At 40.8% G+C, this 21,346-nt stretch overlaps 1 protein-coding gene across 1 annotated transcript in view; it reads left to right on the top strand.

Annotated features, from left to right (window-relative positions):
- Nucleotides 1–1,276: 1,276 nt before the first annotated feature.
- Nucleotides 1,277–21,346, top strand: part of LOC126480226 (uncharacterized) — a 69,374-nt gene continuing 49,304 nt past the window's right edge. Inside the window, exons 1-2 of the mRNA XM_050103848.1 lie at nucleotides 1,277–1,427; nucleotides 2,147–2,340. Coding sequence (XP_049959805.1) covers nucleotides 1,352–1,427; nucleotides 2,147–2,340 — 270 coding nt within the window. The 5' untranslated portion in view covers nucleotides 1,277–1,351. The remainder of the gene's footprint in view (nucleotides 1,428–2,146; nucleotides 2,341–21,346) is intronic.

Genomic DNA, 21,346 nt, shown 5'->3' with positions numbered 1-21,346 from the left:
GGGCCATAATTTGGATAACTTAAACGAAATTGTAATATTTGCTTGCTTTGCCCTTTTAAATCTTTTTCATTATGTTTATCTGCAACGGGGATTGTTAGCACACTTCCACTCAGTACTGTCCTATGCCATAATCGTATGTGACATTGTAGCAATAAGAAAAAGCATGCCTGATCTGTTCTGAAGAAAGTGCAGTCAGAAGATTGTGTTAAGCTAATATTGGAAGGTCTTGCAACTGTGTGTTCTGGACAGAGGGATTATTACACTTGTTTTACTACCTAACATGTGGTTCATAACAATAGTAACTTAGAGATTAACTATAGTATTCACAACCACAGTACTACAAGTAAAGCTTTTCAGGCAGACAACGAATCTCTGTCTAGAATTCAGAGTGCTGTTTTGTATCCTGGATCAAAAGTTTGTAACAGGTTGCTTCTACACACTAGCGAACTGAAAATGCCTACTCAGAAACAAAGTAAACCATAGCTCATTGGCCATGCAGGTATATAATCTCTAATAATATAGGCCTACTGTGTTTCTAACGCGTCTACAACACCAAAAATATTATCTGTAACTTGACAAACTTAATTTACTTGACTTGCCTTCATGAATTCATCCTTCAGGATAGCGTAAATAGCTTCACATGTGTTGGGTATTATTTCACTCAACGCTTGTTTCGATATTGCAGTTGAAAATTCCAAATCCTTGCAGCTCCTTCCTGTTGCTAGGAATCTTAATGTTTCCGCCAGCCGTTCATGAGGAGAAATTGCCCTTCTCATACAAGTATTTTTTTCTCATAATATGAGGGGTTACAAGCTTTAGGAGACAATAATAAGTTTCGACATCCATTCGCGAATAATTTCGCCAGTCGTTAGGCTCGCCCTGCAACTCTCACAGTAAATTTACGTGAGAAAACTGCTTTAGCTGTAGCAGCCACTGTCTACACCATTTTGACCGCTTTATCTGTTTCCTGCGGTTGGTCTGAATGTTTTTTGCAACAGAAGTTGCGAACACAGACCACAACAGAACTTCCTCCATTTCCATATTTCAAAGTAACTGAATTAAATTTTTGACGTTTACGGGGAGCGTAGTCGCTTGCCACTGATATTTCTTTTCTACACCGACAGATGGCGGTCTAGTAGTAGATTTGGGTTTGTGTCGTGTGAACACACCACATTTGCAGCGATCTTTTGCCTGTACAGACATCTGCGCCGACGTCTGCGCAGACAGATCGTTGCGTGTTGACCGGGCTTAACATGTTTGACTGCGCGGAATTGAATGTAGGATATCTTTATGAACATCTTTGGATTTGTATACAGAAGGGCATGCTTCGTAGTAAACACAAACAGTAAACATGGGCGGTGAGCAAGGAGAAACAGGCGAGATAACTGATGTACAGTTTTTCTCCAAGAAGCGGCATCCTATCGTAGGTAATCAGACGCACTATTACATTTCACCGAACTCTTAGACATTTCTCCGCAATCGCCGAATTAAAAGAAGTATCCTGGCTTTGACTCTCATAAATGTTGAGTTGTATTAATACACGAATTATTTATGTTAGTAGTTACTAGAATGCTACTTTTGTTTGATGCTAATCAAGCCAACCGATTATTTTAGTTCCCAACGTTATTTATTGTAGTCTAGTTTTATTTGCGTGTGTTATTGCACTTTATTCATAACAACCAATTGAGTACCGTTCGCTGTAGTGCGGACGTTTTTGTAGACGTGCTAGATCGAACTCCATGTGTTGGCATAAATATTTTGTCGATCCGAACAATGATATTGACCACTGTGAAAATTTTAAATAGAAAAAGTGGACTTTGCGCTAAAAAACTTACATTGAACACCCGTTTTTTAGAGCTCCAATGGGGACACTATCTCACACAGTACCATAGCTTCAGTGTTAAGTGATAATCTTAATAAGTAGCTTTCATTTTCTTCGCTAGTTTCATTTGATTATTGCTCTTGTTTTTCATATCAGGCCGATATAAAATGTTGTCTTCTTAGTAGTCTTCTGTAACAAGGCAAAAGTCATGTAAACAGTAACTGAATTTATGCTGTGTAAGTTTAGGGTCTAAGTACCTACTTCATATGCAGCTCCTGCTACACAAGTAATTGTAAATCAATATCAAATATGTACTGTTTGCAGTTACATTTCAAAATGGTGAGCTCTTGCCAGATGCTGTGGAGAGGCTGAAATGTGGAGTTTATCGTGACAAGAAAACTGGAGAACGCATTGTTGCAGTGGCCTCTGATTCCAGAGTGTATTTTGGATCACCGGCTTCTGCTTCAAGCAAATTGTGCCGTACTCTCCTAGCTATACGTAACAAACAGACCAATAAGGTAATCTATGTTAGTTTTGTTATATCAACATCAGCAGCTGTGGCCAATGAACAATTTCTAATGTAGTAGCTACTGCAGTACTTTGTGAATCAGTTTACAGAATGTGATGGATAGCACTTTCTGCACCATCATCACTTTCTTGTTCACGATGAATGTGTGTGTGAGGAGAACAACTGCTAGTAAGCCTCTGTGTGAATGTACACATTTAATGCACACACATTAATAAAACGAAACTGTAGCATGAATTCTTGCACATTATATTACACAGAATAAAGAAATAGAGCATTCATAGTTAAACCATACCAATGCATAAGATACTTGTAACAAGTGAGGCATAGGTTCTCAGTTCTCACAGTCCCACTAAGGCTAAAGTTATGTATTGGAATCCCCCCCCCCCCCCCCCCCCCCCCCCCCCTTGAAATGTTGGTTGTTGTGACAGAGTGATCCATATAGCAGCTCGAGGTCTAGGTTAGGTTGAGAGGTAACAATTTGCTTGTCAGTTGGTGAAGACAACAAATGTGAAAGCAGATAATCTGATTGTGGTATCAAAATGACCAGTAGTGAAGCCTAATGTTTGCTTCCAAGCCAAGCTGAAAAATGCAAGGGGGATCTAATACATAACTTTTATCTCCACCTAGAATCATGCCTGCAAAAATCAGAAAACAACTACATTTTCAGCCCTAAATCTTGAAGCAGCAGATGATGATGAGGCTTTGCCAGTGGTTTTGTAATCTTTTATGCCAACATTTGTTCTGAAAGTAGGCTAAGTGCTTCACAGTAACTTGTGCTGCCTTTTTTTCTCTCTTATAAATAGTTGTCTTTATGGCTATACATTTGATTAGACTCCTGTAGCTATTAGTCTTAGACAAGTTAGTTGCTTCCTTGTTGCCACAGAGAAGCTCGAAAGCATCCTTCTTGGGCTTAGCCTTTGAAGTCATATATAGCCTCCTGACACACTGAGGACAGAGCCATATATTCTGCTGCAGTTGTGGAAAAAGCTACAGTGAGCTGTTTCTTATTCTACCAGGATATCATTGCTCCTTGAAATGTAAACAAATAGCCAGATGTTGGCTAGTGTTCAGAATCTCAGCTCAGTCTGCATCGCAATAATCTATTACATTGTCGTGCTTTAGAAAATAGTAGCTTCAAATCCTTCGTACCTTTTAGATATCAAAAAATCCTTTTGACTGCCTGCCATTGCAGTATGCCTAAATTTTTATGAAAACAACTGACAATTCCTATGAATAAGCTAGGTCCAGCCTTGTACCTAACCAAGCCTACATGAAGCTTGCAGTGCTTCATGATAGGTTATGTTTTTCATAGCTTCTTGCTCTTGTTCTACTTGCAAACTTGTACCATGAGTGAGTGCTTGGCAACTGTCCAGTTTTGTAGATATCAGATTACGCTCTCCCAAGATGAATCTGTTGAGGAGAATTGTTCCACATAGTTAGTCTGGTCTTTCAATAGACAACCTTCTTTGTAGTTCAAAAATGGCTCTGAGCACTATTGGACTTAACATCTATGGTCATCGGTCCCGTAGAACTTAGAACTACTTAAACCTAACTAATGTAAGGACATCACACAACACCCAGTCATCACGAGGCAGAGAAAATCCCTGACCCCGCCGGGAATCGAACCCGGGCGCGGGAAGCGAGAACGCTACCACACAACCACAAGCTGCGGACTTCTTTGTAGTTCCTGATACTTAATTTGTATACATAAATAGTTAGTAGCTTCACCAAGATGTTTCAGCTTGCGTTCTTCTCTTAGTTTTCTTTTGAAAATCTTTTTCCCCCTGAGATTTTTACTGAAAATCCACATAAACAGCAACTACAGAAATGTACGACAATAATTTTTGTAATAGACCCAGTGGTCAGCTGTTGACCTTTCGAGGTTTAGATTCAACAACTTATTGCCTAATTTCAAGTTCCTGCAGTGCCCACCTTGCTGTGATCCATATAATGTTTTTCTCAGTTCTGCAACACCAGTATCTTTCAATGTCTTCATAACTGGATCTAATTCTGGAACCTTTACATAGATCCCTTCATACAAGTAACCTTCTAAGAAAGCCGTGACAACTCCAGTTGATGAGTGTCAAGATCATGTTTAGCAGCCATAGCAAAAAATACCGTAATGAGTTATATCCTACAACTGGTGTGTATGTTTCATCAAATTCCAGCCAATGCATCTGAGCAGAATCTTTTAGTACTGTGTATTCTTTATAGCATACATTGTGGACTTCAAAATCTTTCTTTATTTTAAAGACCCATTTCACTTTTACTAGCTTCTTAAATGAAGGTCAAATGGCAGACTCCTATATTTTGTTCTCTTTGCGAGGTTGTAACTTCTTTTGTGTTACCACAAGCCAATTTCTACCATTGTCTAACATCATTACATCTGCTGGTGACAAAAGGATTGGAGTCAGTTGACTGTTTAGACTGATGAGTTATGAAGCCATGCAGGATCTTTGGCTTTGGAATTCTTGATTACTTTCATCTTGGATTTTTGTTGTTGTTGTTGTGGTCTTCAGTCCAGAGACTGGTTTGATGCAGCTCTCCATGCTACTCTATCCTGTGCAAGCTTCTTCATCTCCCAGTACCTACTGCAACCTACATCTTTCTGAATCCACTTAGTGTATTCATCTCTTGGTCTCCCTCTGCGATTTTCACCCTCCACGTTGCCCTCCAATACTAAATTGGTGATCCCTTGATGCCTTAGAACATGTCCTACTAACCGATCCCTTCTTCTAGTCAAGGTGTGCCACAAATTTCTCTTCTCCCTAATTCTATTCAATACCTCCTCATTAGTTATGTGATCTACCCATCTAATCTTCAGCATTCTTCTGTAGCACCACATTTCGAAAGCTTCTATTCTCTTCTTGTCCAAAATATTTATCGTCCACGTTTTGCTTCCATATATCGCCACACTTCATACAAATACTTTCAGAAACGACTTCCTGACACTTAAATCTATAGTCACTGTTAACAAATTTCTCTTCTTCAGAAATGCTTTCCTTGCCATTGCCAGTCTACATTTTATATTCTCTCTACTTCGACCATCGTCAATTATTTTGCTCACCAAATAGCAAAACTCATTTATTACTTTAAGCATCTCATTTCCTAATCTAATACCCTCAGCAACACCTGATTTAATTCGACTACATTCCATTATCCTCGTTTTGCGTTTGTTGATGTTCATCTTATATCCTCCTTTCAAGACACTGTCCATTCCGTTCAGCTGCTCTTCCAGGTCCTTTGCTGTCTCTGACAGAATTACAATGTCATCGGCGAACCTCAAAGGTTTTATTTCTTCTCCATGAATTTAATTCCTACTCCGAATTTTTCTTTTGTTTCCTTTACTGCTTGCTCAATATACAGATTGAATAACATCAGGCATAGGCTACAACCCTGTCTCACTCCCTTCCCAACCACAGCTTCCATTTCATACCCCTCGACTCTCATAACTGCCATCTGGTTTCCGTACAAATTGTAGATAGGCTTTCGCTCCCTGTATTTTACCCCTGCCACCTTCAGAATTTGAAAGAGAGTATCCCATTCAACATTGTCATAAGCTTTCTCGGAGTCTACAAATACTAGAAATGTAGGTTTACCTTTCCTTAATCTAGTTTCTGAGATAAGTCGTAGGGTCAGTATTGCCTCACGTGTTCCAACATTTCTACGGAATCCAAACTGATCCACCCCGAGTTTGGCTTCTACTAGTTTTTCCATTCGCCTGTAAAGAATTTGTGTTAGTATTTTGCAGCTGTGACTTATTAAACTGATATTTTGGTAATTTTCACATCTGTCAACACCTGCTTTCTTTGGGATTGGAATTATTATATTCTTCTTGAAGTCTGAGGGTATTTCGCCTGTTTCATACATCTTGCTCACCAGATGGTAGAGTTTTGTCAGGGCTGGCTCTCCCAAGGCTATCAGTAGTGCTAATGGAATGTTGTCTACTCCCGGGGCCTTGTTTCGGCTTAGATCTTTCAGTGCTCTGTCAAAAACTTCACGCAGTATCATATCTCCCATCTCATCTACATCCTCTTCTATTTCCATAATATTGTTCTCAAGTACATCACCCTTGTACAGACCCTCTATATACTCCTTCCACCTTTCTGCTTTCTCTTCTTTGCTTAGAACTGGGTTTCCATCTGAGCTCTTGATATTCATACAAGTGATTCTCTTTTCTCCAAAAGTCTCTTTAATTTTCCTGTAGGCAGTATCTATTGTACCCCTAGTGAGATATGCCTTTACATCCTTACATTTGCCCTCTAGCCATCCCTGCTTAGCCATTTTGCACTTCCTGTTGATCTCATTTTTTAGACGTTTGTATTCCCTTTTGCCTGCTTAATTTATTGCATTTTTATATTTTCTCCTTTCATCAATTAAATTCAATATATCTTCTGTTACCCAAGGATTTCTACTAGCCCTCATCGTTTTACATACTTGATCCTCTGTTGCCTTCACTATTTCATCCCTCAAAGCTACCCATTCTTCTTCTACTGTGTTTCTTTCCCCCATTCCTGTCAATCGTTCCCTAATGCTCTCCCTGTAACTATCTACAACCTCTGGTTCTGTCAGTTTAACCAGATCCCATCTCCTTAAATTCCCACCTTTTTACAGTTTCTTCAGTTTTAATCTACAGTTCATAACCAGTAGATTGTGGTCAAAGTCCACGTCTGCCCCTGGAAATGTCTTACAGTTTAAAACCTGGTTCCTAAATCTCTGTCTTACCATTATATAATCTATCTGAAACCTGTCAATATCTCCAGGCCTCTTCCATGTATACAACCTTCTTTTGTGATTGTTGAACCAAGTGTTAGCTATGATTTAGTTATGCTCTTTGCAAAATTCTACCAGGCAGCTTTTTGGATTATGTTGCGAATAACAATAATGGGCAGTCACAGTATTGTTCTGACTTGATTCCTCATTCCAGCTAATATTCAGTGAACTACTGCTTGATGTGATAATTTCATGTACAGGTTCAGTTTATTCTATTTGAGCTGTTATTAGTCTGTTTCTCTTCTATAAAAGTGATCAACAACCAGTTTGCTTTCACTGTCTCTGTTTCTTCTTTAAGTTGTCCAGATATACCTTCGGCAAAAATAAAGTCTTCCATTTTTATAATTTTTTGACGATTCGGTTAAAAAATGCTGCATGCTTTTGAATCATCACAAGTGTCCTACCATCTACCAACATACAATTAATTCTTATTTGCCCTATTGTCACTGGTGTGCTCCCAGAATCTTAGAACAGGCCTTTCTTCCAAATATTGTGAGCTGTTGAAGATTTGGCTTCTTGTTTGTTCAAGCTTTTCCTTGAGTCATTTTCTTAATACCTTAATTGGAGATCTGTTAATTAGGTATACTACAGCAGAAACTGGGTCTGCCCAAAATTTACCTGGAAACTTTGTTTTGAAGAGCATGCATGTTGCTTTTTCTACTATTGTAACACTCAACTAGTCTGTGTTGCTTGACATATATGGCACGGTAGTCTAATGTTGGATCCCTTCTTGACTGGAAATGTTTATCAGATTATTGTTCTCATATTCTCTGCCATCATCAGTGTCTAGAGTCTAGATCCTTTTTGCAGATGGCCTTTCAAATACATTTTTAAAGTTTCAAATCAGCTTTGGTACTTGATTTTTTTCCTTAGATTATACAGAGCGATTATAATTAAAGTTAAACTTTCAAAACACTGTAGAAATGGCACCATTGGCCATAATGACATCAAATTGGAATGGAATACTATCAGAGAAGGGAAAAAATGCATGGCAGAAGAAAAAAAATAGTGTGGAAATTGGTCAATAGATGATGCTGTAGGTGTCAGTATACATAAATGAAAACACTTGTCATATGAACAGCCCATTGAAGTTTGTATAAACATGCTGGGTACATGGCTTTTCCTCCTTTCGCATCTGTGACGTTCGCCATGACTGTTTCAATGCAGGATCGCACTCTGCTTGTAATGCTGTATTACAAGAATGATGACTGTGCACACGTCGCTGTGCAGAAGTTCCGGACACTGAAGGGTTTGAAAAAAGGTGTTGGTCTGATGACTGCCGTGGATTTGGAAAAATGATTCGGAAATTCGAAAAGACAGGTTCATTTGGTGTGCGACGTGGTAGAGGTAGGAAACGAATTGATTCGACACCAGTGGAAGCAGTGGCCACAGCAATGCAGGAGTGTGCAAATGTGTATTGCATGGAGAATTGCTGGAACATTGGACATACCCGTGAGTATTGTGCGTAAAATCCTACGAAACATCCTTCTTTGCTATCCATTCAAAATTACCCATGTGCACGAATTGCTTCCTGTTGACCTACCAGCAATAGAGGCCTTTGCTTTAGAATTTCTTGCTCGCATGGAAGTGATTGACCATGGAAGATTTTGTGGACAGACAAAGCCCACTTCCATCTGACAGGATATGTCAATACACAGAAGTGTCGAACATGGGCAACAGAAAATCCACACGCAAATCAATGAGTACCACTTCATCCTGAAAAGGTCACTGTGTGATGCGGGTTTACAGCATCCTTTATCATAGGGCCATATTTTTTTGAAGAGTCAGGTGCTTCCAGTCCTGTTATCTGTACAATCATTTGTAAGCGCTATTAGCATCCATTGCGCAACCACGTCATTCCATCTCCCGACATCATGGATGGGATCATTTTTATGTAAGGTGGCGCACCTCCGCACATTGCGAATCCAATTAAGCAGCTGCTGAGGTGCAATTTTGGAAATGCTAGAATTATCAGCCACCATTTCCCTACAGCCTGGCCGTCCCGATCACCTGATCATAATCTGTGTGACTTTTGGCTGTGGAGTTATCTGAAATATGTTGTGTTCAGTGTTCCGATTGCAAACTTAGCTGCATTGGAGGTATGCATTGCACAACATGTTCTGAATGTGACCCCAGAAACACTTTGATCAGTTGGTGAACATGCTGTGTCTCAATTTCAACTTGTTACCGAAAACAAATGGACAGCATATTGCATGTTTTGCGCCAGTCACACAGAAGTTAATAATCTGATTTGGTTTTGATTGTTGCTTATTATGCAGTTTTTGGCCTCAGGACAATTAAAACCAATGTAATGATGCTTTTTATGTGGTTTTTGGCCTCAGGACAATTAAAAACTTTTGTGGGTGATGCTTTTTATGCGGTTTTTGGCCTCATTACATTTAAAAACCAATTTTTCCCATCTGATGTGATATGACCTTGCTGTGATAGCAAGAGCTTACGTAACTAACAGTATCATACCTGTACACCCATGTACACTGAGTAGTACAGTTTGTTTAAAGTCAAACATATACCTTAGGCATTGTTGCATGCTTCATTTGTCATTTGTAGTCGACCACTATTCAGTTATGATGCTTACAGTGCCATCTGTTGCTACGTTTTGTATCTACTTATTTTTCTTCTGCCATATGTTTTCCCCCTTCTCCGATAATATTTCATTGCAATTTGATGTCGTTTTGACCAGTGGTGTTATTTCTACACTAGTTTGAAAGTTTAATTATAATCACCCTGGACATAGATACTTTTCTGGAATAATCGTCAATTAATTTAAGGCAATTTTTTCTCCTCCAATTGACCTAGTTTGCATCAGCCCACACAGAGGTGAGTTTACTAGCTCATGAAGTTTTGTGGCTCTGGAACTAAATTTTGAGAAAGGAAGTCTGGTTTGTTTGCTGTCTAAGCAAACTGTGCATGTAGTTTTTACTGCTCCCACATGCGGAATGCCACTAGCCAGACCTTTGCGTAAAGCATACATAGCTTCAGAAATCAGATGACCTAGTCTTTTATGCCACAAGTCTTCACTGTTTGACCGCAAAACTAATTTTCTATCATAATTCTGATGATATGATTGGTCTAGTCGATACGTTACATTTTATAATGAGACACTACCAGCTACACTGTTGGATATCTCATAAATTTAGAGGCTTAGTCAGATAAAGTCAGATGGCCTCTTCTTGCTATTTCACTAACAGACAGTAAATTTGTGCTTAGTTGAGGTAAATACAGAATATCCTTGTTGTGTTCACACTAGGGTAAGTGCCTGACATAAAGGTAGAATGAAGTGAAGCCTCTGCCACAGATACCTGTAGCTAAAAGGAAGGGGTCTGCTGGCACAGGAGCTATAAACTCGTATCTTCTACACAGACTGTATCTTCTACACAGAATCACTGGTGGCAAAACATGAGTACAGTAACAATAATTTTCTAAATGAATATACATCACAAAATGTACTCAGCTTTTTCTGTGCAAGAGGTGTAGCACTTATGAACCTAATCCATCTTGATACGTTGATAATTGCTAACTAATCTAATTGAGGTTCAGTTTGGACTGCAGTGTAAAGTTTAATTTCAGTTTTGCAATAACTGAACAGTATGTGTGATGTTAGACACTCGGCGTAATTTCTCCAGTGACTAGATTGGTCAGCCCTGTAAATAATGTGTTAGTAACTGAACTGCTGGAAGCAGGCAATAACTGCATGGTGACTGGCCGTGTGTCAACATGGTCATTTAAATCATTTGCTCTGGGGATGAATGTCATCATGTGAGCTAATTGCCAGAAGCATCAAATAGTTTCAGGTTTCACTGCTGTCTGTGGTGGGAGACATAACTATTGGTGGATGACTGGCTCTTTTGAATGTTGTCTGCAGAAGCACTAAATGATACCTGGTATGAGCACCATCTGAGAGGTAACTGACCGTAGTATTTGTGTTGCCACATGGAGACTATCTGTTATGCGGCTCCTTCTGATGCTAACCCTATGTACCATAGCTGGTGGAGAAGCAGCATCACTTTTCTGAGGCTTCATTAGCTTCTTTGCTTCAATGCTTGCTAGTGTGCTAATATTGTGGGTGCACATATGTTGCTCCCACTGGCATTCATCTGTGGCACCACACCTAAACCCATAGTGAGGGGGCAGAGTCGATCAAGCAAGTGAATTGTTGGCCTTGGACATCCCTGTAGGCTTGTCTGTGTGTTGAGGTGTGACATCATCATCCATCTGGTCATTACTGGATAGCATGCAGCTGGGCCCCACTGCCAGAGGCAAAGTCGGGGGTGGCTGCTGGTTGCATTGGTATATTCCACCGGCAGCTGTCTGCATTGAAGTTATCTGAATCTGAAGGAGAGAACATTGTGGGAATTATTCTTGTTGTGCATGGGTGTGTTGTGGCAGCTTCTGATTGCTGTGACGCCTTGTGATGTCTATACTTTACACATAATGTACGTATACTTTATATGTAATGTATGATTTGGCTGGTACCTGATACTTTTTCTCCAAATTTGTACATGGTAATGAGTAGCAGATCATTTATTTTCAAAAACCATTTGCCTCGAGTATGGTCAATATTCAGGCCAATGGTGCATGAGAGGCTGTAAAATTGATGTTAAAGTACAATACAGTCTACCATGCAGTCTTTCGGCTGGAGATTTTGTGTCATGTGGAGTTGCTCTGTACTGAAAAGAAATACAAGTATGTTTAATCATTATCCTTACTATACTGCTGAGTGAGCTTCATCATATGTGACTTGAATGGCCATACAAAGCTTTCAGCAAGTCCCTTATCTTCTGGATGAAACGCTGCAGTTTTGAAGTGTGTAATGCTATTTCTTTCACAACTATGTTTGAATTCTTGAGAAGAAAATTGAGTGCCATTGTGAGCAATTATTACTTTTGACAGTCCTTCAGCGGAGGTAATCCCAGACAAAGCCTGAATTGTTTTCATAGTTGTAATTTAGGATATTTAAATCATAAAAGGAAATACTGAAAATGTGTCAGTGAGCCAGTAGATTTCTAAGAATGGTCCAGTAAAGTCCACGTGTAGAGGTGACCAAGGTCCTGGTGCTTGTGGCCACGGAAAATATTGTTGAGGAGGATCTGACTGGTATTTTGACTTATGTGATGTTTAATCAGCATCACTTCAATGTCTTTATCTACATTTTTCCAGTATTAATGCTCTGTGGCAGCACATTTAGTATGTACTCTGTCCCTGTGGCATTGGTGACATTTGGATTTAGAAGCTTCTGAAAAAATAACTTCACATGTTCTTCTTGATTTTGAATAAAAACTTAACTCCATCCGAACAGGCCTTTGGAGGCCCAGTGGTACTGACTGGCTGCCGTGTCATCCTCAGCCCACAGGCACTGGGTGTGGATATGGAGGGCCATGTGGTCAGCACACCATTCTCCCAGCTGTATGTCAGTTTACGAGACTGATGATTTTGAATGTGCCAGAATAATACCTTTGTAAACTGTGAGAGCATGCCTCAGGTACCAGTATGATTTAATTTCAGATTGATGAGTCAATTTTTCTCTAGTAGAAGTCACAAACAAAATTTACTCTACAGGGTTTAACTTATTTAAAGACATTATTCTGGTTTCATGGCGATAGACTTAACAATCTGTTGTCATTTTTTGTGCATGCGTCTACTAACGTGAATTGTTAACTTGTCATGGGTGTGAGACAAGCAGTGGCTAGTAGGGAGAAGGCGGACAACCACCAAACACTCACAGTCCTTTGTCAGTAGCACCTTGCAGGGTTTCCAACACCACTTATAGTGCTCTTCATCTCCTGAACACTGATGAAGACCATGTGGATGAATAGGGAGCTACTAATGACAATCCTAGAACACTAGAGTCTAGTGCTGTTGAATGATAATCCCTCACAAGAATAACTCCACCATTACAGTCAAGATCAGCAACAGACATGAACTTTTCATTGCCTCATGTGGCACTGCTAACCAGCTGGGAAGTAAAAGTAAATCCTTTGTCTTAAGATCATGTGCCAATTGTTCTGATTTTTCCTGATAGGATCAGTCCATGTGAAATCGAACAGTGGTATGGTTATTGATGTCACAGATTTTGATAATTTTTTTGTACATTTGTAGTAGTAGCTGCTTGCATGAAAACTCTCAAATTAAATTTTTTGAGAATTTTAAATTTTAGTTAGTAATTTTTAAAACCTCTTAAATTAGATGATCGTAATTACACTTTTAAATCTTGTCATTGCCGCATCTCAAAAACTATTTGACATGGAGACCTAAAATTTGTACCATTTAATTCACTTTCTTATAAGCTTTAAAGGTGTGCGTTAATTGATAATATTCATAACAGTGCTAAATTCTTCCATATCATTGTTTTAATTTTGTGACAGTCAATTGATTACATTATAGATTTATACACTTAAATTTAAATTCCCATTTGACCTTTCCATTGTCAACTGTGAAGATATTTCAACACACACCACAACAATACATGCTCAAAAAGACACTGAATAATTTACTTATTCTTACCTTCATTGTAAAAATAAATTAATGTTAATCAGTATTATTAATGAAACATTTGAGTTACTGTTATTATTTAACAATTTGTTAAATATTTGGTGATCCACTAACAATCTTATTAGAGTCTACTGTTATGTATTATAGTTTCCTTTCAAATGACATAACCTAGTTCTCCCAAGCAATAATGACAGATTATTGATGTAGCAACACATTGTTTTACAATATAATCTGACACTTTTCACAGTTCTTCATCTGATAGCCTATATGTTCTTCCAGTGGAAATTGTAGGATTCAGATTGCAAAATAAGATTTTTTTTTCCCCCCCTAGCAAAGCTCCAATTTTATACTGCATACTCCTCATAGAATGTCACATAGAAAAACTGACTGATGGCATACATGTTTCACCCCACTGAAACAAGTGGAAGGGAGGTAATATTTGATCATGTTGTGCTTCCACAACTGATGAATATGGATATTAAGAAAACCACTTTGACTTTTATGTTAGTGCATTTATTTAAGCCATTGATTTCGTTCTATATGAACATCCTCGGATTACAAAGTGGCACATATGTGCCAGTGTCATGATTTAACAGTCTTAATTTCCCAATAAAATGTTGAACTCCACTTGTTGGAATACTAAAAGTACAGTACTCCACTTTGTTGGCTGTACTTGGTATTTGTATTCCAACATGTGCCTTACAACATTTTATTGAATGATTAAGCATTTTAAATCATGTCACTGACACTTTTCTGCCACCTTAATGAGCTACACATGCACACAGCTACCTGGTCCTCTTTCGCTCATCGGTGCTGTGCTAATTATACCTCAACACTTCATCTCTACGGAAGTGAATTACAGACTGTAGAAGTGATTGTTTTATTATATATTGGTCTCTCTCTCTCTCTCTCTCTCTCTCTCACACACACACACACACACACACACACACACACACACACACACTGTTCTACAAATACAAGCTAAACTACTGTAAATTAAGTCATTTAAAATGGAAAATTCATACTAAGCCTTATATTATTTATGTTAACTTTTATATGGCATAATGTAGTACAATTATAAAATAGTAAAGTGAAATGTGCTTAATTAGTACTTAGTAATTTCATTTTAACAATAGATTTCAGCTTTTAAATGAAGTACCACTAAGATACAGTTGGCAATACAAGTATTTTCCCTTAGGAATACACACATTCACAAGAAGTATACCATTAATATACATTTTTTAAAAATCCAGTTGTGAAATTTTCAAAATATTAAAAGGTTTTGGCTTGGGTAAATTTTGCATTTTAATCATTTGGTGAAGCAGCACATATTTTTAAAGCCTATAATAAGATGAATAAAATGGTATACATTTGAGGTCTGTACTTCAAATACCTTTTGAGATACGATCATTTTGAGTTATAGGTAGAATAAAAATGACAAAAAATTATAATATTCCAAATCAGCTGGGGTCAAATTTATTTTCTTTATTGGTTGATTTCATTTTGGAATGCCCAATTACCAAACAGTGTAAATGTATAACCTGACTTTTGACTTTTTTGTTTGGACTGTTAGCCCAATCATATACTGACACAGTTTCAGTACTTTCTCATTTTTTTAAATACATTTCAACAGGTAACAATCCTTTTATACAACACAATAAGTTTTTTAACCCTTTCAGACTTATTTTTTCTGGAGGAAGGAAATTTTTCTTCATGTAGTAATGCTCTTACATGATTTTTTTAATGATTTTAAATGCAAGATTTATATAAAAATATGTACCCATTTTCAAAACATACTTTGTACTCTTGGCTTTACTTTAAGGACTAAAATAACTAATTATGCAGTGGAATATAGTGAACCAACCACATTTGTGTATTCTGTGGACACAAGCTGCTGCGCACTACTACATTGACTTGCTGATATTTTCTTAGTGATTCCCAAAAGTTGGCAGCACTTGCAAATGATGAAATGGTTGAACATTCATAAATATGTACCTCAGGTTTCCATTGGGGAAAAAATATTTTTGTTGCAGATAAGACACAGTAAAAGCTAACGTACACAATTGTAGCCAGAGGGGCTGAAAGGGTTAAAGTTTCCAATGATTGCTTTGTACCACTTTGACAACAGATAAAATAAACAAAAGTATAATTGTAAGAAAAGAAAGTTTTTTGGAAGCAAATGTAAACTTATGAGAAAGGTCGGCAATGACATACCTTCAAGAGGTAAAATCATTAGTACTGCAGACACACATTTAATGATGCAAGAAGTTATCCAAGCATTCTCATGGAGGAAATAAGGCAAGGTTGGGGAATGTTAAAAAAAGGACAAGTTGTTCATATCCCAGGATGAGATAGATTCACCTGATGTGAGAATCAATGGAGAACTGCCCATTGTTTTTAATCTTCTCTGACTTAGCCCCTTTCCTCCCTGAGGAAGGAACTAATGGTTCAAAAAACTAGAGTAGTTTGCTGTACTTTTATCTGTATGAGTTGACAGTACTAAGAATTTCACATGTTGAAGGTAAGTTCTGGCCCGCCATTCTCTCTTGTAATTTTATAAAAGAAACCATTGTCTGGTGTGTAGTTTGAGAAATATAGCTCAAACATCCTGTGAAATTGCTTTAAGGCACTTCCTCCCTGAATTCCCTTGCATATTACATCTACATCTACTTATATATTCCGCATGCTACCTTACAGTATGGGGCACTGCAAATACTGTCATTTCTGTCTTTTTTCCTGTTCTGTTCTTAAATGGTACATCAGAAAATCAACTGTATTAAGCATTGTTATGGGTACTAATTTATGTGATTTTTCCTGTACAGTCAGTTTATGAGGTATATGTAGGAGGAAGTAATGTATTGCCTCACTTTTCCAAGAACTTACATTATCAGTTTTAAGTTATGCTTTCCATGATTCACAGTGCCTTCTTACAGCATCTGCATCATGGGTTTGATAAGCATTTTTATGTCGCTGTCACACCTGCTAAATGAACCCATGATATGACATGCTGCTCTTCTTTGGATCTTTTCTACTCTGTTAATCCTACCTTGTTAGGGTCTCATATTGTTAAGCAGTACTTAAGAATAAATTGAACTTCTTTACTGGCTAAGTTAAATTTTCTTTCAATTCTTCCAGTGAGTCTCAGCGTGGTCTTTGCCACAACTAGTTTAATGTGATCATTCCACTTTGTCAGTCTGGGCAGTTACTCCCACACATTTTGCTGTTGTCACTGTTTCCAATGCTGTATTGGCAGTAACATAATGAAACAATAACAGATATTAATGAGCAGTGCATTTATTTTCATCTGTTTATTCACAGTATATTATTTTTATGTACATTGAGGGTCAACTGTTAGTGCCTACAAAACACATCAATCCTCTTGGTGTTCCATCGTTTTGCAACAGTTTTCTGGTGTTGCAGCAATTCTGTATACAACAGCATCTAATAACATCGTTAGTTAGCCCAGTATTCCAAAAGTGTGTATTGTGTTTACTAACTGACAGTTCAGAACTCTATCAATCTGCTCTAGAAGTCAACGCACAAGGTGGTATCCGGGGCATGTTATCTATGGCACTCTTGGCTAAAGTTACATATGGAATACCCTGAAATCTTAGATGTGGTGACAGACTGTCCTGTAATGCAGCTCAATTTCTTTGTTAGATTGGAAGGTAACAGTCAGGTTGTGGGTTGGTGGAGCCAACAAATGTGAAAACAGAACATCTGGTTGTGGTAACAAGTTGACCAGTAGCAAAGCCTAATGTTTATGTTGTGACAGTGCCACGACATTCAAAAGTGCCGCTACGTTAGTACGCGAACACGGCGATAGAGGCGCTCCGCAGCTCGGTTGAACGTGGGAGCGCCACCTGGCTATGAACGGCGCCGGCCGCATGTCACGGCACGGCAGTCGAATGACAGATACGGAGTTAGTAACATGTAACCCGCTAGTGTTTCTACTTTTGTATATCCACGCAATTTATTAGTGATTAAAGGTTATAACACTTTTTGGCGACGAGGTCGGATATTTTTTTTCCTGCATTGTGGAATTGTGTGTTCGTGTCAGGGCAGACATGGAACAGCTTATGCACGCGCTTATTGAACAACAAACACAGCTGACGGCTGCTATTCAGGCATTGTCGACATCGCTGACTCATCGTCTGTCTTCCTCTTCTCCGCCTCCGTTCCCTCCTTATGACGAGGCCGCTGAAGACTGGGAGGATTATGAGAAGCGTTTGCGGCAACACTTCTTGGCTTTCGGCGTTGTCGACGCTCCTATGTGTAAGTCATTATTTCTCTCTTGGATTTCCCCACGGATCTATCAGCTGCTATCTCAGTTAGCCCCTCTGCGGGAACCTGCCTCTCTGTCCTTCCAAGAAATGTGTGACTTATTGTCTAACTATTACCGAAAAAACACCCATGTCGTTGCCGCCCGCGTGGCGTTCTACCGGTGTCGTAAACAGCCCCATCAATCTTACCGGGCTTGAGCGGCGGAACTACACGGTCTGAGTCGGAAATGTCAGTTTGTCACGGACACTCATCATGAGTCTTACGCTGATTCAATGGTTAGGGACGCTATTTTACGGCTTGCTCCTGATAAAGAAGTTCGGCAATGTGCCTTACAATTGCCAAACCCGTCGTTGTCGGAAGTTCTCAGCATCGCTAAATCGTTTGAAGTGTCTCACGCTGCTAGTGCGCAAATAGACGTGTGGTGTGATGTAGGCGCTGTACAAACCACTTTCGACGCGGACAATTTGCCTGTTTCACAGGGAAACGACGATGTGGCGGCGGTGCACTCGCGTCAACAACGTCGCGTTGGGCCGCCACGCTCGCAGCGAAAACAGCAACCACAGAAGCAGGTTCGTTCCGCCCTTCCTTCTTGTCCACGTTGTTTCGTACAGCATGACAGAGCCGCGTGTCCAAAACGTTGGGCCACGTGTAATTCATGTAGGAAAAAAGGCCACATTGCTTCTGTGTGTCAGTCCCCTAAAGTTCCTGTCGTCGAGGACGAGGCATCGGACATGGATGTTAACTGTGTGCTTTCTCAAACGAATAAGTTGTTTGTTACTGTTCGTGTTCTGGATAAAGACATTCGCATGCAAGTGGACACTGGCTCTGCAGTAACTCTCATTAATTCTCGCACGTATTTGGAGTTGGGCTCCCCTCCCTTGTCGCCAGTTACGCGAAATCTGAGAACTTATAATAAGCAGAAAATTCCTATCATTGGCCAGTTTGATGCTTCCACTGCCTACAAGTCTGTTGTTAGGCCCCTCACGTTTTATGTGGTGGATCATGCGGGCACTGAAAACCTGTTCGGTTATGATGCTTTCCAGTTGTTCGGGTTCTCCATTGATGTGCTCCTCATATCTGAGGACATTCCATATCAACAGCTGGATGGCTTGTGTTCTGAATTCTCGTCCGTGTTCTCTGCTGGTCTGGGTCGGGCCAAGGATTTTGAAGCCCACATTACTCTTAAACCTACGGCTCGCCCTAAGTTTTTCCGGGCACGCCCTATTCCGATGGCGTTGCATGCACCTGTCAAAGCTGAGATAGACAGGTTAACAGCTTCGGGGATTCTCTTTCCTGTTACCTCCAGCGAATGGGCATCGCCCATCGTGGTGGTTTCTAAACCAAACGGGAGTCTGCGATTGTGTGGTGATTTTAAAGCCACTGTCAATGCTCAAAGCCTCATTGACACTTATCCTCTTCCCCGTCCTGAGGAGTTATTTACCAAGCTCGCTGGGGGCCAGTTCTTTTCCAAACTTGACTTATCGGAGGCGTACCATCAGTTGCCGTTGGATGCATCTTCCAAGGAATTTCTCGTCATCAACACTCCTTGTGGGTTGTATCAGTACAAGCGGTTACCATTTGGCGTCGCTAGCGCGCCGGCCATTTTTCAGCGGTTTGTGGAAGAGCTCACGGCTTCCGTTCCCGGTTGCATCAACTACCTGGATGACATTGTTGTCACGGGGGCCTCCACTGAGGAGCACCTTCGCAATTTGCGTTCACTGTTTCGGGTTCTGCATTCAGCTGGGTTGAAGTGCAGTCTGGACAAGTCACAGTTCTTCCAACCCTCCATTGTGTATCTTGGTTTCCACTTGTCCCGTGAGGGTATACGTCCTCTACGACAGCACGTTGCGGCCATTACCGCTCTACCCCAGCCGTCTACGGTCAAAGAACTTCAGGAGTTTCTAGGCAAGGTTGCTTATTATCACAGATTCATTCCCTCCGCGGCGGCGGTGGCTCATCCTCTGCATCAGCTGTTACGCAAAAACGTTCCTTTCTGTTGGTCCGCCGAGTGTGAGCAGGCTTTTGTCCGCCTGAAGGCTCATTTGCAGTCGGCGCCTTGTCTTGCCACATTCCGTCCGGGTCAGCACTTGGTTCTGGCGACTGACGCGTCACAGTACGCCCTAGGGGCTGTTCTCGCCCATCGGTATGAGGATGGGTCGGAACGACCCATCGCCTACGCTTCCAAGACCCTCAACGATGCCCAACGGCATTACTCTCAAATCGAAAAGGAGGCGCTCGCTATCATTTATGCTCTAAAAAAGTTCAGCGTTTTTTTGTATGGTTCTAAGTTTCACCTCATCACCGACCACAAACCGCTGGTCTCTCTGTTCAGCCCCTCGGCGTCGCTTCCGGATAAGGCAGCTCACCGCCTGCAACGTTGGGCCTTATTCTTGTCTCGTTTTCACTATGAGATTCACTATCGCCCCACCGCCCCACCGCCCAGCACGCCAACGCTGACGCGTTGTCGCGTTTGCCGGTGGGCCCCGACCTGGTTTTCGATCAAGATGAACTACTGTTTCCACATTGATGAGGAAGAATGTCGTGCGGTTGATGGTTTTCCACTTACAGGTTTACAGGTCGCGTCGGCTACTGCGCGGGACCCGGTCCTGCGTCAGGTGATCGGTTTTGTTCAGCGGGGTTGGCCGGACAGGACCAAGGGCCGGGCATCGGATCCCCTTCGCAACTACCATGTCTTGCACCTTTGTCTGTCTGTTCGTGAGGGTGTTGTTCTTCTGACCACGGATGGCGCATCTCCACGGGTTGTGGTGCCCGCCTCTCTTCGCAAAGATGTTCTCAAACTATTGCATGAGGGCCATTGGGGGATTTCTCGGACTACGTCCCTGGCCCGCAAGCACGTTTATTGGCCCGGTATTGATTCGGACATCGCCCACATGGTCGCTGCGTGTGATCAGTGTGTTCAACAACTGGCTGCGCCTCGTACTCTGCCCTCTCCGTGGCCTGATCCGGCGCAGCCGTGGGAACGGGTGCACGCTGACTTTGCCGGCCTCTTCCTCGGCACTTATTGGCTACTGTTGATTGACACCTATGGATGCTGCTCTGGAGTTTTCACCCATCATCTCGTCCAGGAGGCACGTTCCACGCGCAAGCTTCCGTCCTGGACATTTTCGACCATACTCTCGTGTTTCTCCGCGGGATCTTCTCGGGGCCTCCCAAGAGGCCATGGATGTCTCCGCACTGTCCGTGTCTCCAAGGAAGTGAGTGTTTTTTTTTTCAAGGGGGGAAAAGTGTTGTGACAGTGCCACGACATTCAAAAGTGCCGCTACGTTAGTACGCGAACACGGCGATAGAGGCACTCCGCAGCTCGGCCGAGCACGGGAGCGCCACCTGGCTATGAACGGCGCCGGCCGCATGTCACGGCACGGCAGTCGAATGACAGATACGGAGTTAGTAACATGTAACCCGCTAGT

Source organism: Schistocerca serialis, chromosome 1 (assembly GCF_023864345.2).
Source record: "Schistocerca serialis cubense isolate TAMUIC-IGC-003099 chromosome 1, iqSchSeri2.2, whole genome shotgun sequence".
Taxonomy (NCBI): domain Eukaryota; kingdom Metazoa; phylum Arthropoda; class Insecta; order Orthoptera; family Acrididae; genus Schistocerca; species Schistocerca serialis.
This window is presented reverse-complemented; position numbering and strand designations above follow the sequence as displayed.